The sequence below is a fragment of the Pseudochaenichthys georgianus genome, chromosome 8, assembly GCF_902827115.2.
Source record: "Pseudochaenichthys georgianus chromosome 8, fPseGeo1.2, whole genome shotgun sequence".
Classification (NCBI taxonomy): domain Eukaryota; kingdom Metazoa; phylum Chordata; class Actinopteri; order Perciformes; family Channichthyidae; genus Pseudochaenichthys; species Pseudochaenichthys georgianus.
In genome coordinates this window covers 32,658,183-32,680,694 of record NC_047510.2, presented here as the reverse complement: position 1 = coordinate 32,680,694, position 22,512 = coordinate 32,658,183, and the positions used below count along the sequence as shown (strand labels likewise).

At 44.3% G+C, this 22,512-nt stretch overlaps 2 protein-coding genes across 2 annotated transcripts; both read left to right on the top strand.

The window, feature by feature from the left end:
• The first annotated feature begins 98 nt into the window (after positions 1-98).
• fmc1 (formation of mitochondrial complex V assembly factor 1 homolog) lies at positions 99-2,457 on the top strand. The gene is made up of 2 exons (XM_034089605.2): positions 99-270; positions 2,027-2,457. The coding sequence occupies exons 1-2, from the start codon at positions 142-144 to the stop codon at positions 2,228-2,230; spliced, it is 333 nt and encodes a 110-aa protein (XP_033945496.1). The 5' UTR covers positions 99-141; the 3' UTR covers positions 2,231-2,457.
• Positions 2,458-5,040: 2,583 nt separating this feature from the next.
• Positions 5,041-19,554, top strand: LOC117451362 (heme-binding protein 1-like). The gene is made up of 4 exons (XM_034089631.1): positions 5,041-5,394; positions 14,337-14,475; positions 17,656-17,836; positions 18,707-19,554. Exons 1-4 carry the CDS (start codon positions 5,317-5,319, stop codon positions 18,885-18,887), a joined length of 579 nt encoding a protein of 192 aa, XP_033945522.1. The 5' UTR covers positions 5,041-5,316; the 3' UTR covers positions 18,888-19,554.
• The last annotated feature ends 2,958 nt before the right edge of the window (positions 19,555-22,512 follow it).

The window sequence follows — 22,512 nt, the reverse complement described above, 5'->3', positions numbered from 1 at the left end:
GCATCATTTGAGTCTTCGTGGATTTATTAGTGGGACATATCGCCGCCACGTGGTCGGTGTAAGGTAGTTAGATCGGTTGCTCTGCGTTGGATTGAGTGAGCCTGGCTTCACAATAAAACACAATCACAACACGGTGTAAAGATGTCAGCGATGGCACCAGCGTTACGAGTGTGCAGAGGAATACTAAAAGAACTGCGTGCCAGCATAGGACCGACCTATAATAAGTCTCTGGCTTACAACTATGTCATGGACCAGTTCCGTCAGAATAAGGCGAGTTTCACACCAATTGCGTTTAAGCTAAAGTTAGCAAACTGTCATCCAAAACAGCATGGCTAACGTGAGCTAACCTGATAACTCTGTAATCACTATTTTACGTGCTAGTTTAAAATGATATAATGGTGTTTAATAGTGCACAGAAGTAGGAATAGAGTATATTCAACTGAATATGATTGTGGGGCTTTGTTATTTCCTTTTTAAATCATATTTGACAGTTAACAGTTCACCACAAGGTTACTGTAGGACATGCTAACATTAGCTAGCAGCTAACAAGCATTAGCATAGCTCAGTATTAATACACAGGTGATACAACTACCTGATGGTTATTAAGCTTAATAAATGAGTTCCTACGCACCAAAGTGCAGCCTTTTACATAGGAGTAATAAGCCATTCATTTTGTCAATTATTGTAGTTTATTTACGTTTGTATACTTTACACAGCAATACACTAAATATATTTCATATAAATCATTAAGTTATATTTTTGGTTATCAAGGATGTTGTGTTATCCGCGGGGTTAAATAGATCCTTGTTAAAACGCTTTTATCAGTTATTAGCAATGGATTTGTTTAGTCCTTCTTGCATGACCACATTGCAATTACAATAATGAATTGAACTATATATGTATTAATTGTAATTCATATGTAGAAGTAGTAGAACTACTCTCCAATCTGTCCTCATGCTATCTTAGTGTTTGGCCTCCCACTTGGTTTTCGTTTCTCACCCAAAACACAGACTAGCTGCTATTTCATATTAAATGTTGGTGTGTTTTTTAGCATATATTGGCTTAAAGCTTGTATTATTAATGCTTGGCAGACCATGTCTCACCAGGCTGGTCGAAAACATGTTCAGTCACTGGAGCAAAATAGCTTAGGGCAACTCTTGCTTGTCACTGTGTATTTGTCCAAGCCCCTAAAACACCCCCAGGCATTTTAATGTATACGTTAATGTCTATAGAGGGACTGTCACCCAATGCTCACTGTCAATGTATGGTTGGTGAAGGAAGAAAACATGGTGGCAGGAGAGCGTGCGATGTATATAGGCGAGTTAGTTTATGTTACATAGTCTGGAGACATGCAGACTCCATGTTGCCCACCAGCTAGACCGTATGGCTTTCTCTACATAACCTTGATTTCCTGTGGTGCAGTGATGAAGTATTTTTGCAGGCCGAACTAAAACCATCCTATAGGCTCACCCGACTAAAAGCAGGGGGTTTTTCAATTTGGATTAGGAATATTGTAGAAAACACGTTTTGTTCAACAGGATATTCTCAACATATTAACACCACTTTATGATTTTTTTTAAGCGTAAATGCAATCCCCAGAACTACCTATCTAACATTAGGTTATAAAGGAACTTCATCACGGTCACATGAATTCACGTCACCACCGCTAAGCTAAAGGCGGCTAATGTTCGGCGTGATGATGTTAAGTCGTCTCATTTAGACACTTGTTAGAAACCACTGTTTTTATGACACGTACAAGCTTCAAATATTCACCAGTGGGGGATTTTATGTCTTCATAAAATATGAAGCTTGTGTCAACAGACCTTATTTGAGGCCTCTTACCAAAAACACATTCAGAAAACCATTGATTCAAGACGGGGAACCGGAGGTGCTAAAATGCTAACTAATTCCCAGGTGTAAGGACATTCCCACACCACTCTATTGCAAACCTGTGTATGCTATCTATTTATGCTACCATCTTCATTTGATCTTCACTAACATTTCCCTTCTCTCCCCCCCACCACAGATAACAGGTGAAAGGTACTGCCGGGCCCAGCAGGAGGCGCACCACGACTCCAACACCTACCTGTGTCTGCTCGGCTCCACCAGGACTCACCTGGCTCTGCACAAACTGTACCACGCGAAGGGCGAATGCAGCCAGGAGTCAGCAGCTGCCATGGTGGGGCTCAGGCTGCCCGAACAGCCGGGGGGGAAAGGCTGGGAGAAGTGAGGACAGCGGGAGAAAACCCTTGAGATCTCAGCTTTGGTCGTTTGCAATTCACCGCATGAAAAGCAATCTGTCAAGGGATAACTGTGTGGATGGCAGACTGTGCCGTCATGGACTGCTTTGAGGCAATTTCTCTTATTCCTGTTGTGTTGTTCGACCAATATGAGTAACATTTGAGTATTTGAAGCAACTGTGAAATATGTTATGATTAAAAATCTGTTTAGTTGTCACTTGCTTTTGTTGGTGTTTCGGCAACCGTTCAAACATACTCTTTTTTTATTCATCTGTCACATTATATAATATAAATATTAGTCACTGATTCTGAGTTATTTAAAAAACCATGGCCACAGATTATCCAGAATATATTTTATTGAGTTCTATTTCAATACATTTTCACTTTGGTATTCAAGAATGGTTTCATAATTTCTTATAACTAAGCAGGTATTGTTGGAGTCAGATTCAATTATTAGGTGAAAGTGAGGTGCACTACCTTAAAGACAATCAGAACGGAACAGAAATAGGTAGCATCCTTCCTACAAGTAAGTGGCAGCAGATTATAATGTAAATTGTGTGTAAGAATTAAAGTGTGTCTCGCACATAGACTTTAATACTTATTTTGTTATTTCTAAATAAAAACAGACAAGACATGTTCTAATAAACGAGAGTAAATGCATATATAATGTTAGAAAGTACTGAGTTTGTTTGACATACAACCTGCTCACATATTTTTTTTTAATCTAAGGTTACGTTAAAGGTCACCTATCATGCTATTTTTAGGCAATAGCTATAAGTCTCAGATATATAAAAACATGTCTATGAAGTGTTTTGCTCAAACTACCAAACAGATCACCCGTTCTAGCCATGCCTCATATCCCTCTATTACACTTCCTGTTTCAAAAGTGCTGATTTAGGGTATAAAGCTATATAAAAAAAGGAGGGGCCTGAGCTCATGCGGGACCCGGCAGCTACCGTCTAAACTAAATGCTGCCGTGATGAAACGCCATATCAAGGATCTGAAACAGCATGGAGCTCAAAGGCTTTCTCTCTTGCCGGTTATACCACAAGGTGAGTTCCTTTTTACTTCCTGCTTCTTCACACACATGCTCTCCAGTGCAGGTTAGCTCTGAGTGTTAGCCATGCTAATGTAAACACAGACCATATTACGTCCAAAACAGTCGGGCATTGTTTCTGATAGCAACGGTTCTGATTGGGCCGTGGGTCCACATTTCAGATATTACGTCATATCGGACGCAAATCTGGATCAGCTCCGTTGTTCCCCGTTTTTAGAGATTTGGGTACGGAGGAAAAGAGAGAGGGTTTTATTTTCTGACGCTGCGTGAGTTCCCTGACACACCGGGGACACATTTATAAGACATCAAAACGTGCATTTTGCATGATAGGTCCCCTTTAAGGTATGTAGTTGTAAGTGAAAATACGGCAGGCTAACTAATCCAATGTTGTCAAAGAAGAATGTTGGAGTGGGAAATGATGAATTCACATGGGCGTGGTGGTTTAATTGTCACAGCAATTTGCACAGTTGATTATTTACAGTTTCTCCCATCAGACTGATCCACTGAAGCATATACTGCCTTTCTATTGGCTGTCATCTACTCTCATGAGAGTGTGTCAGGGTGGACAACAAGGGTGTCAATGTTTACTTATTAGTTGATGATGCATATTTTTGAATTATCTTATCATCTGCATTGAAAGTAACTAACGCTGTTAAATAAATGTGGTGGAGTAAAACGTGCAATATTGGCTCCTACAAGTGGAGTAAGAGACAAACAGAACCTCGGCTCCTCGCCCTGTGTCGTCCATCACACTTTTTTCATTAAATCTGCCCTTCCTGTTTCTCCTTGCTCTCCAGTGGTGACTAACATAGCCTTCAGTGTGAATTTAAATAGACCAACCCTAAAGCAAAGCAACGCACAGTGACACAGGGAGTAAGACCCAAACACGCACACACACACACACACACACACACACACACACACACACACACACACACACTCAGTCCTGGAAGAACAGAAAGTCCAATGCATTCTGACAAACCAACAGCTTGTGTCAACATTTGTTCTGCGTAGAAAGCAGGATGTGTGTGTCTCCGCTCCCCGCTGTGTAACGCCTCCTGGAGCAGGAATCCATGACAAGCTGAATGAGAGAAACAGAAGCTCTGAGATTCACTGTTTTTGGGGAGGGGGGTTCGGAGGAGGTGACTCCCCGTAGATCTGATGCACCCTGGGAAAAACATTTTTATGTCAGCATTTATGAGTGTAGGGTATCAAATAATACACGGTACAAAATATGCAGAATAAGATAGAATACTCTATAATAGACTGATTTTCCTGCAAATAAAAACAGCTAAATATATATTTTTAATTTAGAGTTACATTTTGAATATTGTGCAAAAGTAGTTGCATTTTTTTTGGAATTAAAATTAAAATGATTTACCTCTATCTATAGAATAATAAAGAATAAAACAGTTTATTAAATAATAATATGCACACATCATAAAAAAATACACAATATAAAAATATGTAAAATAAAAGGTAGAAAGTAATAAGTAGTTGCATTTGTTTTATTTAAAATAATAATAAATTATGTGTGGTCGTAAAGTGCAATGCAAAAAAATTGAATACAATTATTTAAATAAATTGTAGTTTTTTTTAAATACAATTAAAATGCATTGAGGTAGTCAGGAGTACAATTATTCCCCTTGGAGATCAATAAGGTGTATATTATGGTATGTGCACACTGTAGTTGACAGGAGGAGAGCAGAGGGGGCGGGCTCTCCTGTCAGAGAGGGGCTGGTCCTCTTCTGGAGGAGTCAGGCAGCATCTCAGGAACTTCTGCCTGATATAAAAGCATCTGTTGAGAGCTCGCTGGAGACAATAAGGCGTGCGCACTTTACGCATTTGGGCATCTGTATACCATTACCTCGTGTTTATCCAGGGTCTTTAAAGAATTGGATGCTCACATTAAGGAGCAATCGGAGAGTAAACGGTTTGCAGGAAAAGCTGCAAGGACGATACTAAAGGAGGATACACAAGAAGCCACAAAAAAGGATCGGAGAGGGGAGAGGGGACGACATGTTTGGCATGATGAAGAACTCGCTGTTCGGTAACACCGAGGAGACGGAATACAAACTGCTGAGCAGCGAGATCAAGGTAACACACATCCGGTCAGATACAACTTCATATAGCTGCTATCCAGGCCTGGGGAGTAACGGGATAAATGTAACGCGATTACGTTATCAGGATACTAAAAATGTAGACGTATTTCCTTACTTCAAAACATGACTATGACAGGTACCATTTCAAAGAAAGGAGGGGATAGCTATCAGGGTTATCGTGATGTGATGCATTTCAAAAATAAAAAACATAATATTACAAACGGGTTTGGGGAGTAACAGATGACAGGTGACAGGATTACGTAATCAGGATCCCTTACATCAAAAAATCAGATTACTGGTATTTTAAAAATAAATAACGATAGGCTGCGAACAGGTTGGGGAGAAACGGAGTTAGTTTATCAGGATACCAAATTTGTTTTACTGTGTTCCCCTAACATTATAAAAATGTAATCAGATTACTGGTAGCCCACCTTGAAAGACAATTTATAATAAAAGTACAGGTTCATTTCAAAATAATGGGATTATAATCACGATTACCATGTCACGCTACATTGTAAAATAAATATATTACAAACCACCTTGGGAGTAATGGATTACATGTTAAACTTCATCCGGATACAAAAAAGGTAACCGTATTCCCTTACGTCAAATGTAATCAGATTACTGGTTAAATCAATTAAAGTGGGCATTGCTAGCAGCATGACAATGTGACAATACGTTTAAAATAAATAATGATATAGTGCGAAGAGGCTTGGGGAGTAATGGATTACATGTAACAGGTTTACCTAAATAGGACTAACAAAAGGTAACTGTGATTCCTTACAGTTAGGCTACATAAAAAATGACGTAATCAGATTACTGTCATGCAAACATTTTAAAAAAAACTGGGGATTACTATCAGGTTTTCATTGTTACAATACCCTTTACAAAACTATATATATTATAAGGCACATGCTTCAAGTGAAAACATACTGTAGCCAATGTACTCATGTGTAGTCCATTAAGCGTCTTTGGGTTCAAGAAAAGCGCTATAGAAATATAATTTATTATTATATTAATTGTAAAGCTGACTGAATCTGCTTTTGGTTTTCATTTACGTTCATTCCTCTTCTTGTCATTGCAGTAGATGGACACCTGATATATTTTCTTTATATGTATGATATTCTTTTCTCTTAAACTTATTTACATTACATCTGATATTGACGTAATCCAAAAGTACTGGAAAGGAATCAGGTTACTTTCATATTGTGATACTCGGATTAGGTTACTTTGACAGGTAATTCCTCAAATGATACCTTGCACCCTTTTCTCCGCGGCTGATTACACTCAGTGATCCTGTTGTGTTTCCTCTTCTGCTCGCGTAAATATTTAAGGCGGCACTTAACATGGTTGTGTTATGGCAATTGTGTTTAAAATGTTCCTGTCAGGGACTTTGCGGCGTTTCTCCTGCTGCTGTCACAACCTCTGGAACAGGAAGTGACAGCCGGGCAGCTAATTGCCTCTGACCTATAAACATGCCTGCTGAGCCGCACAGTGGGGGGGCAAAGGGGCAAAGCAGCCAGAGGTCCAATCAGCAATACAGATGGTGATGTCCTGGGTAACCTTAAAATAAAAACACACACTTCAGCAGAGATGGAAGGAGCACTCAGATATTTGACGTTTGGCGCAGCTTTCAAGACAAGGCAATTCAAAGTAAACATTAAAAGCATGAACAGAAACACATTATAACACGACATCCAAAGCCAGCAGCCACATCCTTTCCTCAAGTCAAAGTAGAAGTACAACGGTCTAAAAATACTCCATTACAAGTAGAAGTCCTGCATTCAGTAGAAGGAAATACGTTTTATCAGCTAAATATACTTAAAGTATCAACAGTTAAAGTACTTGTTATAAATAATGTCTCCGTATCTGTTCAGTATTGAATGTTATATTATCCAGTTGTATTACTAAGAGTATTTTTGTAATTTGCCAAGGTGGATCCAAGTTTAGTTTACTTTTCAAAAACTGGGTGGATGAGAAGTACTGCATCATAACTTATAATGTTTTAATATTTATAAAAAAGTAACTATGAGTGTTAAATAAATGTAGGGGAGTAACAAGTACAATATTTGCCTCTGAACTCAAGTGGAGTAGAAGTATGGTAACATAAATTGAAAACACTCTGAGCTCAGATTTCTGGAGTTAGAGCACGTGTCAAACTCAAGGCCCGGGAGTCAAATAACAATAATAACAATAACAATAACAATAACAATAACAATAATAATAATAATAATAATAATAATAATAATAATAATAATAATAATAATAATAATAATAATACATGGGACTTATATAGCGCTTTGCAGGAAACTCAAAGACGCTTTGACAGAGAATTAAAAAAGACACACAAAAAAAACAGAAAATAGGGGGGGGGGGGTCAGTGGTTGAATGCAGTGTTGAACAGGTGGGGTTTGAGTGATGTTTTGAATGCCGTGAGGGAGGAAGAATCTCTGATGGATTGGGGCAGTGAGCTCCAGAGGGTGGGTGCAGCAACGGAGAAGGCTCTGTCGCCCCAGGACTTGAGGTTGGTCCGGGTGGGGAGGGACAGGAGGTTGGTAGCAGCAGAGCGGAGGAAGCGAGTGTGTCTGTGGAGGAGGTGAGTCAGGTAGGACGGGGCAGCCAGGTTATGGAGGGGTTTGTATGTCCTTAGGAGGACTGTGTACTGAATGATGTGGGGGGTGGGGAGCCAGTGGAGCTTGATGAGGACGGGGGTAATGTGTTCACGGATTCGGGTGTGGTGAGTAGACGGGCGGCGGAGTTCTGGATGTAGTGAAGTTTGTTGAGGATTTCTGCAGGTGAACCGTAGAAGTTACAATAATCCAGACGGGAGGTGATGAAGGCGTGGGTGAGGGTTTCGGCAGCAGTGGGGGAGAGGGATGGACGTAGACGGGCGATGTTTTTGAGGTGGAAGAAGGCTCTCTTTGTGATCTGTTTGATGTATTTGTTGTAGGAGAGAGTTTCGTCAAATCAGGCCCGTGGTGGATTTAATTTCGGCCCGCAGGATAATTTCTAATTACTATTAGATCTGGCCCGCCGGTATATTGCACGCAGACCTTCCCTCCATCCTGAGGGTCTCCTCCGCTCAGAGCCTGAGCCCAAACATTGATGACCTTGCACCCGAGATGAGATGCCAAGTGTCTGAACTAGCATCTCAGAGCAGCACACTGAGTTCAATGGATGCTTCCTTCTGCACTTTCTCTCTCACGACAACAGCTGCAGATAGAGCCATAAGAAATGAATGCAACTGATTATTTAATGTTTAATGTTTTTATAGGCAATCATTTAAGCTTTGTTAGTTCCAGGTTTAATATGTGCAACAAGTTCATTTCAATAAGTTCTGCAATAAACATTGAACCAGTCCGGCCCTCCACTAGCACCCATTTTTTAATTTTGGCCCACTGTGTATTTGAGTTTGACACCCCTGGGTTAGAGTGTACACTGATACGCTGACACTGACGGGCTGGGGAAGTGACATTGTAAATGTAACAGGATGACGTTATCAGGATGAAAAGATAACTGTGTTCCCTCATTAGTAATTGAGTGTGTCAGTGATGACATTCCTTTGTCATTGTATAATAGATTAAGTGTTAAATAAATCGGCAGAAGTCCACAGCTAATGTTGGGCTATAAAGGAACTACAGCACGGTCACATGACTTCACGCCACCACCGCTAAGCTAAAGGCGGCTAATGTTGGGCTATAAAGGAACTACAGCACGGTCACATGACTTCACGCCACCACCGCTAAGCTAAAGGCGGCTAATGTTGGGCTATAAAGGAACTACAGCACGGTCACATGACTTCACGTCACCACCGCTAAGCTAAGGTGGCTAATGTTGGGCTATAAAGGAACTACAGCACGGTCACATGACTTCACGTCACCACCGCTAAGCTAAAGGCGGCTAATGTTGGGCTATAAAGGAACTACAGCACGGTCACATGACTTCACGCCACCACCGCTAAGCTAAAGGAGGCTAATGTTGGGCTATAAAGGAACTACAGCACGGTCACATGACTTCACGCCACCACCGCTAAGCTAAAGGCGGCTAATGTTGGGCTATAAAGGAACTACAGCACGGTCACATGACTTCACGTCACCACCGCTAAGCTAAAGGTGGCTAATGTTGGGCTATAAAGGAACTACAGCACGGTCACATGACTTCACGTCACCACCGCTAAGCTAAAGGTGGCTAATGTTGGGCTATAAAGGAACTACAGCACGGTCACATGACTTCACGTCACCACCGCTAAGCTAAAGGAGGCTAATGTTGGGCTATAAAGGAACTACAGCACGGTCACATGACTTCACGCCACCACCGCTAAGCTAAAGGCGGCTAATGTTGGGCTATAAAGGAACTACAGCACGGTCACATGACTTCACGTCACCACCGCTAAGCTAAAGGTGGCTAATGTTGGGCTATAAAGGAACTACAGCACGGTCACATGACTTCACGCCACCACCGCTAAGCTAAAGGCGGCTAATGTTCGGCGTGATGACGTTTAAAACTTGACAACCTCTTCAGCTTGTGTTAACCACAGACTTTATTTCAACTAACTCCAAAAAAACCTTCACTTCCAGATGAGGACATGCTAAAATGTTGAGTCATTTGCGGATTCCTGCATCACTCTCTTGTACCGTAAATATTTTGAAGGAGACGTTTGTACTTTCCTTGTCAACACCCCCGCTGCCACCTTGTTATGTACATGTTCCCATTTGTAATGTATGCACACACAGTGGATGGATTCCAGTGAGCTCAGTAATGTGTGTTGTTTACCTATGCAATGCCCTACAGGCATTTGTGAGGTTCTTCTCTCGTGCCCTGTTGACCCACAATGCACTACTGTAAATGTGCACATAGCCATGAAATGTCAAGGTTTGCATGTTCTATTGTTGTTGTTTTTTAAATCAGCTTTTGTGTGTGTTTAACCCTGAAGAGCAGCTTACAAAGACTGAGAGGCCTCTCTGCCAACCTGACCAGACAGGCAGGGAATCAAATGACCCGAAGTGACACGATTTAACACACACACACACACACACACACACACACACACACACACACACACACACACACACACACACACACACACACACACACACACACACACACACACACACACACACACACACACACACACACACAGGAAAGCAGATCTGTTCCGACACTGCATACTAACATCTTTTGTCCGAAGCCAGAAGTATTCGTAAATAACTGATGATTCCAAGTGCTCACATTTTAAAAGGGGACAAAGGAGATCCTAATTAGTGATAATTTCTGTTACTGATCCAAATGCTGCACGATGTCAAAAGTCACCACTGGTCACACACTTCGTCCAAGTGTCTATTAAGAGCAGGCTTGGGGAGTAACATGTAACAGGATAACGTAATAAGAATAAAAACAAAAGGTTACAGTTTCATAAAACATACCTAATCAGATTACTGTTACATCTAAAAATGGGGGATGACAATGTTAATAAAACATTACAAAAGTTTAAGGTTACATTATATTGTTGTGTTACATTATACACTCAAGTAAAAACATCTTAATAATTATTTTCTTTTGTATTTATTATTTGTATTGCATTTGATATTGAGGTAATCTAACGGAAAGTAACCATTACTTTACTTCATTTAGTAACATAAGGACAATTACTTAAAGAAGACATATTATGCTCATGTTCAGATCTCATATTAGAATGTAGTGTCTCTACTGTGACATGTTTCCATTCTTTAATGTTAAAAAAGCTCTTCATTTTGCTGCAGCACCTCTTTTCACCCTCTGTCCGAAACCAGAGCCCATTCTGCTCTGATTGGTCAAAGTCTCAGAGATGTCCGGACACACGGACACACCAGGCCGATTATCGGCGTTGGTGGGCGTCAGGCCGACGATGAGCGTCGACACGCCCTACTCAGATTGGCGACGCCTTTTCGGCCGAAAGGCAATCGGCGAAAGAAATCACTCTGATTGGCTGTTCAGCTAGCGAATCAGTGCATGAGAAGCGAGAGGGACCCAAACAGACTATTAAGAAGACAAATCTGAGATTTCATTGAACTCCAGCTCTCGACTCAGGTTCGGGAAAGCCCCGTGAGCTTCTCGCTGTAGAGTGAAAATGGAACGAACACGCTATTTGTTGTTTGTTTATATCACGCAGTCTCTTCTTCTCTCGGTTATCCCGCAGTCTGTCTTCCGGTTGTTGCCTTGAATGACGAATACACACTACCGCCACCTACTGGTAAGGAGAGTTATTGCCACTCACGCATGCGCCATGCGTACGTGCTTCTTGGCCGTCGGCTGAAGTCTTTGCGGTGTGTTCCAGTGCGACACATGGCCAAGACGCAGAGACGTGAGGTGACGCAACAGTCGGGGTCCGTCTGTGTCAGATTGGCGTGTCCGGGCCTTTAGCCTATCACGTACAATGTTTCAAAGTGCCAGCCAATAGAAGCGCAGGTTTTGCATAGTGATGTCACTATGTTATGGAAGTCAACAAGGGAGTCAAATGGAGGCGTTTCAGGCACCAGGGATTTTAGTCTTTGCAGACCGTTAACATGCACAGAAACCTTTATAACACACCACAGGAAAGGGAAAACCCCTACAAAGCGTAGTGGGCCCCTTTAAGGAAGGATCCGTGTCCTCCTTCCACCTCTGGTTTTTTCGTAACAGAATACATTTAACCCCCCCAACCCTGATTAAAAGAGAGAGGTCAAATGTCTTTAAATCTCCGGATCTGACTGCCTTCATTGAACAGTCGGTATTGAAATCAGAGCCGGTCACACGATCTGTGCAGCACTCTCCTGACTGTGACACCTAGCACTCTTAATTAAAACTGATACAGAGGAGTTGGCAAGTGAAGCAGCAGAATAGCAGCAGCTAGAAGTTTGCTAATGAAGGCAGAGGACTCTTTTAGCAGCTCATGAAATGGATGTAACAGTCGCAGTGTCGATCGGCCCCCTGTGTGCTCTCCTCAGGCACGGTGCTATTATCGTCGTATAAGATGGCACAAGGTGACAGCTGAACACACACAGGCACAGACACAATAATTGCAAGGCTTAACTAAAGTCAGGCTGTGCTTTGTCCTTATGTCAGTGTCACCCACATATAATGTTAATAGTGAGCCCACTGACAAGAGGTGCAGAGGGCAAAGCTTGTAATTACTAAGCAGGAGCCCGTGTACCTGTCACAAGTTAGAGCCTAATGATAACTCTGTGGTATCTTGTATTCTCTGAGTCTCTATCTTCTGTAACATGGCCTCTGTTTGCACTGTGATGCGTTTCGAATAGGACAAGTTAGATAAAAGTTGTTCGAGATACAAATAGAGTGGTGCAGAGAGGACGTGTTTTGGTAGTCTGACCCGAAGTTAGCATTGCAAAACTTAGTAGGCTATGAAAATAAGTCCTGTAGCAGACACACGTTTATGAAATGTGCTTGTTTTGTTCAGCGGGATAATCTCCACATATTAACACAACAATTATGATTTTCAAAAAGTAAATGCAACCACCAAAAGGCTATAGGAACAACATCACAGTAATGAATGAACATGAACATGAATTCACTCAACACTGCTAAGCTAAAGGTGGCTAATTTAGCATGATGACATTAATCGTCTCATTTAGCCCCTTGTTAGCAACCGCCATTTTTAGCTTCATCAGCTTGACCTTATCAGACCTTATTTCAGACATCCAACTAAAAACACATTTAAAAAAACATTGACTTTGAGACGAGAGAACCAGATGTGCTAAAATGCTAACTCATTCCTGCACTCCACTGGAGGACATTTAAACACCCTGTATGAAAAATAGAGCATTATTCAAGGACTCAAAGGTCATCTTTTTGTCGTCCTGCAGCACAGGGTTGACTTATGAAATACAGACGTAGCCCACGTACGCTACACAAGGAAAAACAGGAGAAATAAAAGCAACTCCACTGAATTCTCTTATCACAAAACATCGGGAAACATTTGTCCATCAACCTTGACATTTGAGCACCAACAGACATGGATGAAAACAGAGAGTCCGCCTCCTCTCGTCCCACCACTTTTCCTCCGGTCATATACAAGACAAAGACAAAATCATTTGCATGATATTTTTAGGTTTCTCTTTTCCCTCAGGGATGAGAAAACACGCTTAGGAAGCCCACGTGAAAACCACAATATGCAGAAGGAATTATGCCTATTTGCATTATTGTCTTCTTTGCAGAGCTTCAAATATATACACAACCACATCCTCTGCAAAAAACAAACCGTATATTTAACAGCTGCCTCTTACATACAGTCAACACTGTTAGGAAAACCTTCATACACACAGAGCTCAATCACATGAATGGAACGAGCAGCTGTATGTGAAACCTGCAGCGGACAGACTCCTTCAAAACATATTAAAGTTATTGCCCAGCTGCATTAGAGTCGACTGACCGTGCTCCACATTAGCCCCACTTAATCATACTTAATGCAAAACTGTTGCATCATTTTAATGCAGCGAGTCTGTGTGTGTGTGTGTGTGTGTGTGTGTGTGTGTGTGTGTGTGTGTGTGTGTGTTTCCCTGCGCGCTGTTATGCAAGACATCTCTTGTCCATTATTCTCTGCAGGCTGACTGAACCCCGCCGAGCAGAAGAAACCAAATCAAATCAGTGTAAATACGTTTCATCTGCATCTCATTATTTTGGCTGCCCACATCGGTTTCACACACCCACACATGTGTGCAGTCAAACGCGCAAAAACACACAACCCCTCCGAGTGCTAACCCCCGCAAGTTCAAGGCTTTTAGATTGTCAACATCAGTGTGTCAGCGGTGAATCATCTCTGAGCTAAAGCCTTCCCTGGTAAAGAGAACAACTCAGTGTCTGTGTGGGTGTGCCTCAAGGCGATGTGTGCATGCCTTAATGTTCCAGCTGTGTTCGGCCTACTGATGGTAAATCCACCCCCTGATGTTTCTGTTCCTTTCCCAGGATGGAGTTAGCTTCGAGGTGCGGCGGTACGATGGCGCCAAATACGCCGTGGTGTCCTCTGAAGGGCGGACTTTTGACCAGGTGACGGGCGAGCTGGTGAGGAAGCTGCTCATGTACATCGGAGGGAGCAACGAACAAGGTGAAATCTGATATTAAACTCTGCTCAGATATCTTAATACTCATCGACATCCATGTTATCTTTCCTGGTCCTCTTTCAAGCTGACAAGTGTTACAAGAGATGCATGAAACAAAAGTACCAATTCATGTAATGGCAAAGAAGGATTTTATAATGAAATGCAGGCCACAGATACTAACGATTGAGTCAATACAAAACAAAATGATATATATATTTTTGTATTTTCATATATATTTATTTTAGGTTATTTATTTAATTTGTTCTAATTAATTAAGTTTTTAGGGGAAATTGGGTCTCTCCAGATGTGCTCCTTTTGGAGGGCCAACAGGGTGGGTGGAGGGGGTCTGGAGGACGGGTTTGGGCTGACAACCCAGGGACACAGCGGAGGACCCGGAAGGGGTCTCGGGCAGACAGCCCGGGGGCAAGGCAGAGTTCAAGGATGGGGCCTCGGGCGGACGGCCCGGAGGCAAGGCAGAGTTCAAGGATGGGGCCTCGGGCGGACGGCCCGGGGGTAAGGTAGAGTCCAAGGTGGGGGACTCGGACGGACGGCCCGGGGGTAAGGTAGAGTCCAAGGAAGAGTCAGGGGGCCGGGTCCGAGGGCGAAGACCGTGGCTCTCAGGGGGCTGGGCTCGAGGGCGAAGACCAGACAGCTCCGGAGGCCGGGCAGGAACCGGTGTCAGCAGAACAGGAACCGGAGCCGGTGGGACAGGCTTCGGCAGGAACCCCCACGGAAGAGGACCAGGAGTTGGCAGGACCCCCGGCGAGACAGGTGACGGCGGTACCTCCAACGGAACAAGACATGGGATTGGCAGGACCCCCGGCAGAAGAGTCGGCGGCGGGACCCCCAACGGGACAGGACACAGGGTTGGCAGGACCCCCGGCAGGAGAGTAGTCGGCGGGACCCCCAACGGGACAGGACATAGGGTTGGCAGGACCCCCAGCGGAACCTCCAATGGCACAGGACATAGGGTTGGCAGGACCCCCGGCAGAAGAGTCGTCTGCGGGACCCCCGACGGGACAGGACACAGGGCTGGCAGGACCCCCGGCAGGAGAGTAGTCGACGGGATCCCCAATGGGACAGGACATGGAGCTGGCAGGAACCCCAGCGGAACCTCCAACGGCACAGGACACAGGGTTGGCAGGACCCCCGGCAGGAGAGTAGTCGGCAGGGCCTCCAACGGGACAGGACACAGGGTTGTCAGGACCCCCGGCAGGAGAGTAGTCGGCAGGGCCTCCAACGGCACAGGACATAGGGTTGGCAGGACCCCCGGCAGGAGAGTAGTCGGCGGGACCCCCAATGGGACAGGACATAGAGTTGGCAGGACCCCCAGCGGAACCTCCAACGGCACAGGACATAGGGTTGGCAGGACCTCCAGCGGAACCTCCAACAGCACGGACATAGGGTTGGCAGGACCCCCGGCAGAGGAGTAGTCGGCGGGGCCTCCAACGGCACAGGACATAGGGTTGGCAAGACCCCCGGGCAGAGGAGTAGTCGGCGGGGCCTCCAACGGGACAGGACATGGAGTTGGCAGGACCCCCAGCGGAACCTCCAACAGACCAGGACATTGGGTAGGGACTTGAGACGTGACTCGAGAGGGGACTTGAGAGGAGAACCAAGGGGGAACTAGAGAGGGGACTCGAGGAGGGACTAGAAAGGGGACTCGAAGAGGGACCAAAGGAGGGACTAGACAAGGGACTCGAGAAGGAAACTCGAGAGGGGACTGGAGAGGGGACTCGAGAGGGAACTGGAGAGGGGACTCGAGAGGGAACTGGAGAGGGGACTAGAGGAGGGACTTGGAAAGGGACTCGGGAAGGGACCAGAGGAGGGACTAGAGAGGTGACTAGAGGAGGGACTTGAGAAGGGACTAGAGAAGGGACTAGAGATGGAACTCGAGAGGGGACTCGAGAGGGAACTCGAGAGGAGACTCGAAAGGAGGCTTGAGAGGGAACTCGAGAGGAGACTCAAGGGGGAACTTGAGAGGGGACTCGAGAGGGGATTCGCGGGGGGACTTGAGAGGGGACTCGAGAGGGAACTTGTGAAGTGTCTTGAAAGGGGACTCGAGAGGGAACTCGAGAGGAGACTTGAGAGGGAACTGGAGAGGAGACTGGAGAGATGACTCGAGAGGGAGCTGGAGATGTGGCTTGAGAGGGGGCTTGAGAGGGGACTTGAGAGGAGACTTGAGACGGTCGGTTCGCCAACAGAACACAGGGGGCTGGAGTCGGCCGGAATGCCGACAGGACACAGGGAGCTGGCGTCGGCCGGAGATGAGGGGCTGAAGTCAAAACCATGGCAGCTGGGGCCAGAACTGGGGCTGGAACCATGGCTGCTGGGGCCAGAACTGGGGCCGGAACCATGGCTGCTGGGGCCAGAACGGGGCGGAACCATGGCTGCTGGGGCCAGAACTGGGGCTGGAACCATGGCTGCTGGGGCCAGAACTGGGGCCGGAACCATGGCTGCTGGGGCCGAAGCAAGGGTTGACGGTGCGTGTGGTGTCATAATGGGAATTGGGAGGCAGGGTCCAGCATGGCTGGGGCTAGCAGGCAGGGGATAACACACCGAGAGGAAATCCAAAATCCAGCCAGGTAAGAATTTCACTAAGCCTGGCTTCTCCGTAGCCATCTGGCGCGCCTCTGCCAGAGCTGCCTCTCGCTGCTGAACCCCGGACGCTCCCCTCCATGGATCAGAGCAGTTAGCCAAAAAAAAGGAAAAATCCAATAATTCCTGCTCAAAAGAATCTGCTGGGCCCATACGTGGTTAGTTCCTTCTGTCAGGGATGAGCGAAGCAGGCAGGACCTAAACGCAGATTTCACAGAAAAACACCTTTATTTCAAGGCTTAAAAGAAACAAACTTGGACAAAACAGAACTCTCACCCCGGGAACAACGTCCAACTACAACAAGGAACTAACAAAGACTAACAGAAAACACAGAACCTAAATGCACACAGGACTAATCAAACAAACAAGAGACAGGTGAGGAGGGAGGAGGAAACACAGGGGCACCAGGTGAACACAATGGGGTAATCAGAGAGGGACAACAGACAGAGACCAAAGACAGAGAAAGACAAGACACAGACAGATCGTGACACCTTGAGATGTGGTTGTTTCCCTTGAAGGAGGATAGCTGTGTTCTCTCCTCTACGTTCCCTACGTTTTTAAACTCCCTCTCTGCCTCATCCTCTCAGCTGTTGCCATGGGTACAGCTGCTCCCATCATCGTCACAGTTTACCCGAGAAATGACGGTGTCCTGTCTCGCCGTTTGGTGGTCGCCATCAGAATCCCCACCAGCTACCAGCTGGAGCCCCCGACCCCCAGCGACACCGCCATCACCGTGGAGGACCGGCCCGGCATGACCGTCTACGCTCTGTAAGTCTCAGGTTAAAGGTCACCAGCTAAATCCACTTGTTCATGTCTCTTCGACATCAACATGTGTCCCCTCTTCTCCATGTCTCTTCTACATCAACATGTGTCCCCTCTTCTTCATGTCTCTTCTACATCAACATGTGTCCCCTCTTATTCATGTCTCTTCTACATCAACATGTGTCCCCTCTTCTTCCTGTCTCTTCTACATCAACATGTGTCCCCTCTTCCTCATGTCTCTTCTACATCAACATGTGTCCCCTCTTCTCCATGTCTCTTCTACATCAACATGTGTCCCCTCTTCTCCATGTCTCTTCTACATCAACATGTGTCCCCTCTTCTTCATGTCTCTTCTACATCAACATGTGTCCCCTCTTCTCCATGTCTCTTCTACATCAACATGTGTCCCCTCTTCTTCATGTCTCTTCTACATCAACATGTGTCCCCTCTTCTTCATGTCTCTTCTACATCAACATGTGTCCCCTCTTCTTCATGTCTCTTCTACATCAACATGTGTCCCCTCTTCTTCGTGTCTCTTCTACATCAACATGTGTCCCCTCTTCTTCATGTCTCTTCTACATCAACATGTGTCTCCTCTGTGGAAAGAGACTCTGAAAGTTTCAGGAACAAAGATTTTCTCTCTTTTTGATCCATTTCTATAAAAACCTGTCTGAAAATGAGCTGATCAGATTTTGGCCACTTTATGATGTCATAATGATGTGTTGTCTTGGTAACCATTAGCCAATCAGCCAATACTCACATGAACCTGAAGATGATAATACGACCCCTTTAACTAGTGGCACAAATACAGCACCTCTGATTCTGAAACAGACACCGCAATCTTCCACCTTTTTAAGATTTCTATTTCCATTTCAGCCGGCAGTTTGGAGGCTTCGCGGCGGAGAGTGAGTACCGAGCGGAGGCCTTGCGTCTGACTCGCACTCTGGGTGAGACGGCTCCCTTCCAGCGCAAGCAGTATTTCTGCTGCAGCTACGACCCGCCGCTGAAGCCTTACGGACGGCGAAACGAGGTGTGGTTTCTACAGGAGGAGCCGTAGGAGACGAGCAATCCGATCTGATGCCGAGTCCTTGATCCAACCTCCATTACACTTTCACTGCCGACACTCCTGTAGCTCGAACAGTATTTGATTCGTAAGAGCACTTGACAAACCATAACCCAAATGGACGGATAGAGATTATCGGCTTCTGTTGAGCAGAAATGTATTTTAGCGAGTAATTTAATCTGCATTTCAATACAACCAAATGGAGTTGTTCGATCCTAGAATAGCACGTAAATCCATAGAGTCCCTGTAATGCTCTCATCTCGCTAAATTACACACAGTAGGGCTTTGCACATCTTTCATTTGGTTTACAATGTTGAACGTCTACAGAGAATATATACAGAATGATAGATTATTAAATGGGAGTAAAAAAACACACTTCCTTTTCCTGAGTAAGGAAGTAGGGAAGGAAATAGGATTTGAGCCATCAAGTAGATCTTTATGAATTGAGTGGAAATCAGATAGCTAGTTATATGTTGTTATACACTCTGTGATCAGACGTGAATCCAGGAAGCATTTATGTGTTGTGAATATTTTGTGTTTAGTGCATGACAATGCCATCTTTATTTATCGTGTAAAGCGATACATCTGTACCGTGTGATGAAGTGAATATAATGTTCAGGTTTGATAGTGTTTCATAATATAATAAATATATTATTCAGTACGTATAATTCTAGTTGTATTTATTTCTTTAATCTGTAAAACATTGTATTGAAAACACACATATTGGCTAGCGCTCCAACACATTGTACGTGATAAAGGGGCGGGATATCTCTAAGCGGTTAACCAATCACAACAGAGCCGGCCAGCTAACCAATCAGAGCAGACTGGGCTCTGGTTTCAGACAGAGGGTGAAAAGAGGTGCTGCAGCACAGGCAGTATGAGAAAAATAAAGGGCTTTTTGAACATTAAAGCACAGAGACATGTAGAGACACTACATACTGATATACACCTGAACATCAGCAGGAGAGGACTCTTTAAAGTAGAGACACTACATACTGATATACACCTGAACATCAGCAGGAGAGGACTCTTTAAAGTAGAGACACTACATACTGATATACACCTGAACATCAGCAGGAGAGGACTCTTTAAAGTAGAGACACTACATACTGATATACACCTGATCATCAGCAGGAGAGAACTCTTTAAAGTAGAGACACTACATACTGATATACACCTGAACATCAGCAGGAGAGGACTCTTTAAAGTAGAGACACTACATACTGATATACACCTGAACATCAGCAGGAGAGGACTCTTTAAAGTAGAGACACTACATACTGATGTACACCTGAACATCAGCAGGAGAGGACTCTTTAAAGTAGAGACACTACATACTGATATACACCCTGATCATCAGCAGGAGAGAACTCTTTAAAGTAGAGACACTACATACTGATATACACCTGAACATCAGCAGGAGAGGACTCTTTAAAGTAGAGACACTACATACTGATATACACCTGGACATCAGTATGAGAGGACTCTTTAAAGTAGAGACACTACATACTGATATACACCTGAACATCAGCAGGAGAGGACACTTTAAAGTAGAGACACTACATACTGATATACACCTGAACATCAGCAGGAGAGGACTCTTTAAAGTAGAGACACTACATACTGATATACACCTGAACATCAGCAGGAGAGGACTCTTTAAAGTAGAGACACTACATACTGATATACACCTGAACATCAGCAGGAGAGGACACTTTAAAGTAGAGACACTACATACTGATATACACCTGAACATCAGCAGGAGAGGACTCTTTAAAGTAGAGACACTACATACTGATATACACCTGAACATCAGCAGGAGAGGACTCTTTAAAGTAGAGACACTGCATACTGATATGAACCTGGAAATTCACATAATAGCACCCCCTTTAACAGTATTATAAATATCATTCTATTATTCTGTTTTTATCACCGATAAATACATGTGGTGTTATATTACATTTAGCTGACGCTTTTATCCAAAGCGACTTACAAAGTGCATTCGACCAAGAAGATACAAACTCGAAGAAAACAGAATCATATACAGTGGGGAAAAAAAGTATTTAGTCAGCCACCAATTGTGCAAGTTCTCCCACTTAAAAAGATGAGAGAGGCCTGCAATTTTCATCCTCGGTACACTTCAACTATGAGAGACAGAATGGGAAGGAAAAAAAATCCAGAAAATCACATTGTCTGATTTTTAAAGAATGTATTTGCAAATTATGGTGGAAAATAAGTATTTGGTCCATAACAAAAGTTCATCAATACTTTGTTATATACCCTTTGTTGGCAATGACAGAGGTCAAACGTTTTCTGTAAGTCTTCACAAGGTTTTCACTGTTGCTGGTATTTTGGCCCATTCCTCCATGCAGATCTCATCTAGAGCAGTGATGTGTTGGGGCTGTCGCTGGGCAACACGGACTTTCAACTCCCTCCAAAGATTTTCTATGGGGTTGAGATCTGGAGACTGGCTAGGCCACTCCAGGACCTTGAAATGCTTCTTACGAAGCCACTCCTTCGTTGCCCGGGCGGTGTGTTTGGGATCATTGTCATGCTGAAAGACCCAGCCACGTTTCATCTTCAATGCCCTTGCTGATGGAAGGAGGTTGTCACTCAAAATCTCACGATACATGGCCCCATTCATTCTTTCCTTTACACGGATCAGTCGTCCTGGTCCCTTTGCAGAAAAACAGCCCCAAAGCATGATGTTTCCACCCCCATGTTTCACAGTAGGTATGGTGTCAGCATTCTTTCTCCTCCAAACACGTCTAGTTGAGTTTTTACCAAAAAGTTCTATTTTGGTTTCATCTGACCATATGACATTCTCCCAATCCTCTTCTGGATCATCTAAATGCTCTCTAGCAGACTTCAGACGGGCCTGGACATGTACTGGCTTAAGCAGGGGGACACGTCTGGCACTGCAGCATTTGAGTCCCTGGCGGCGTAGTGTGTTACTGATGGTAGCCTTTGTTACTTTGGTCCCAGCTCCCTGCAGGTCATGGACTCGGTCCCCCCGTGTGGTTCTGGGATCTTTGCTCACCGTTCTCTTGTGATCATTTTGACCCCACGGGGTGAGATCTTGCGTGGAGCCCCAGATCGAGGGAGATTATCAGTGGTCTTGTATGTCTTCCATTTTCTAATAATTGCTCCCACAGTTGATTTCTTCACACCAAGCTGCTTACCTATTGCAGATTCAGTCTTCCCAGCCTGGTGCAGGTCTACCATTTTGTTTCTGGTGTCCTTTGACAGCTCTTTGGTCTTGGTCATAGTGGAGTTTGGAGTGTGACTGTTTGAGGTTGTGGACAGGTGTCTTTTATACTGATAACGAGTTCAAACAGGTGCCATTAATACAGTTAACAAGTGGAGGACAGAGGAGGCTCTTAAAGAAGAAGTTACAGGTCTGTGAGAGCCAGACATCTTGTTTGTTAGTAGGTGACCAAATACTTATTTTACTTATTAATTCATTACAAATCCTACAATGTGATTTCCTGGATTCTTTCCCCCCGTTCTGTCTCTCATAGTTGAAGTGTACCTAGGATGAAAATTACAGGCCTCTCATCTTTTTAAGTGGGAGAACTTGCCCAATTGGTGGCTGACTAAATACTTTTTTGCCCCACTG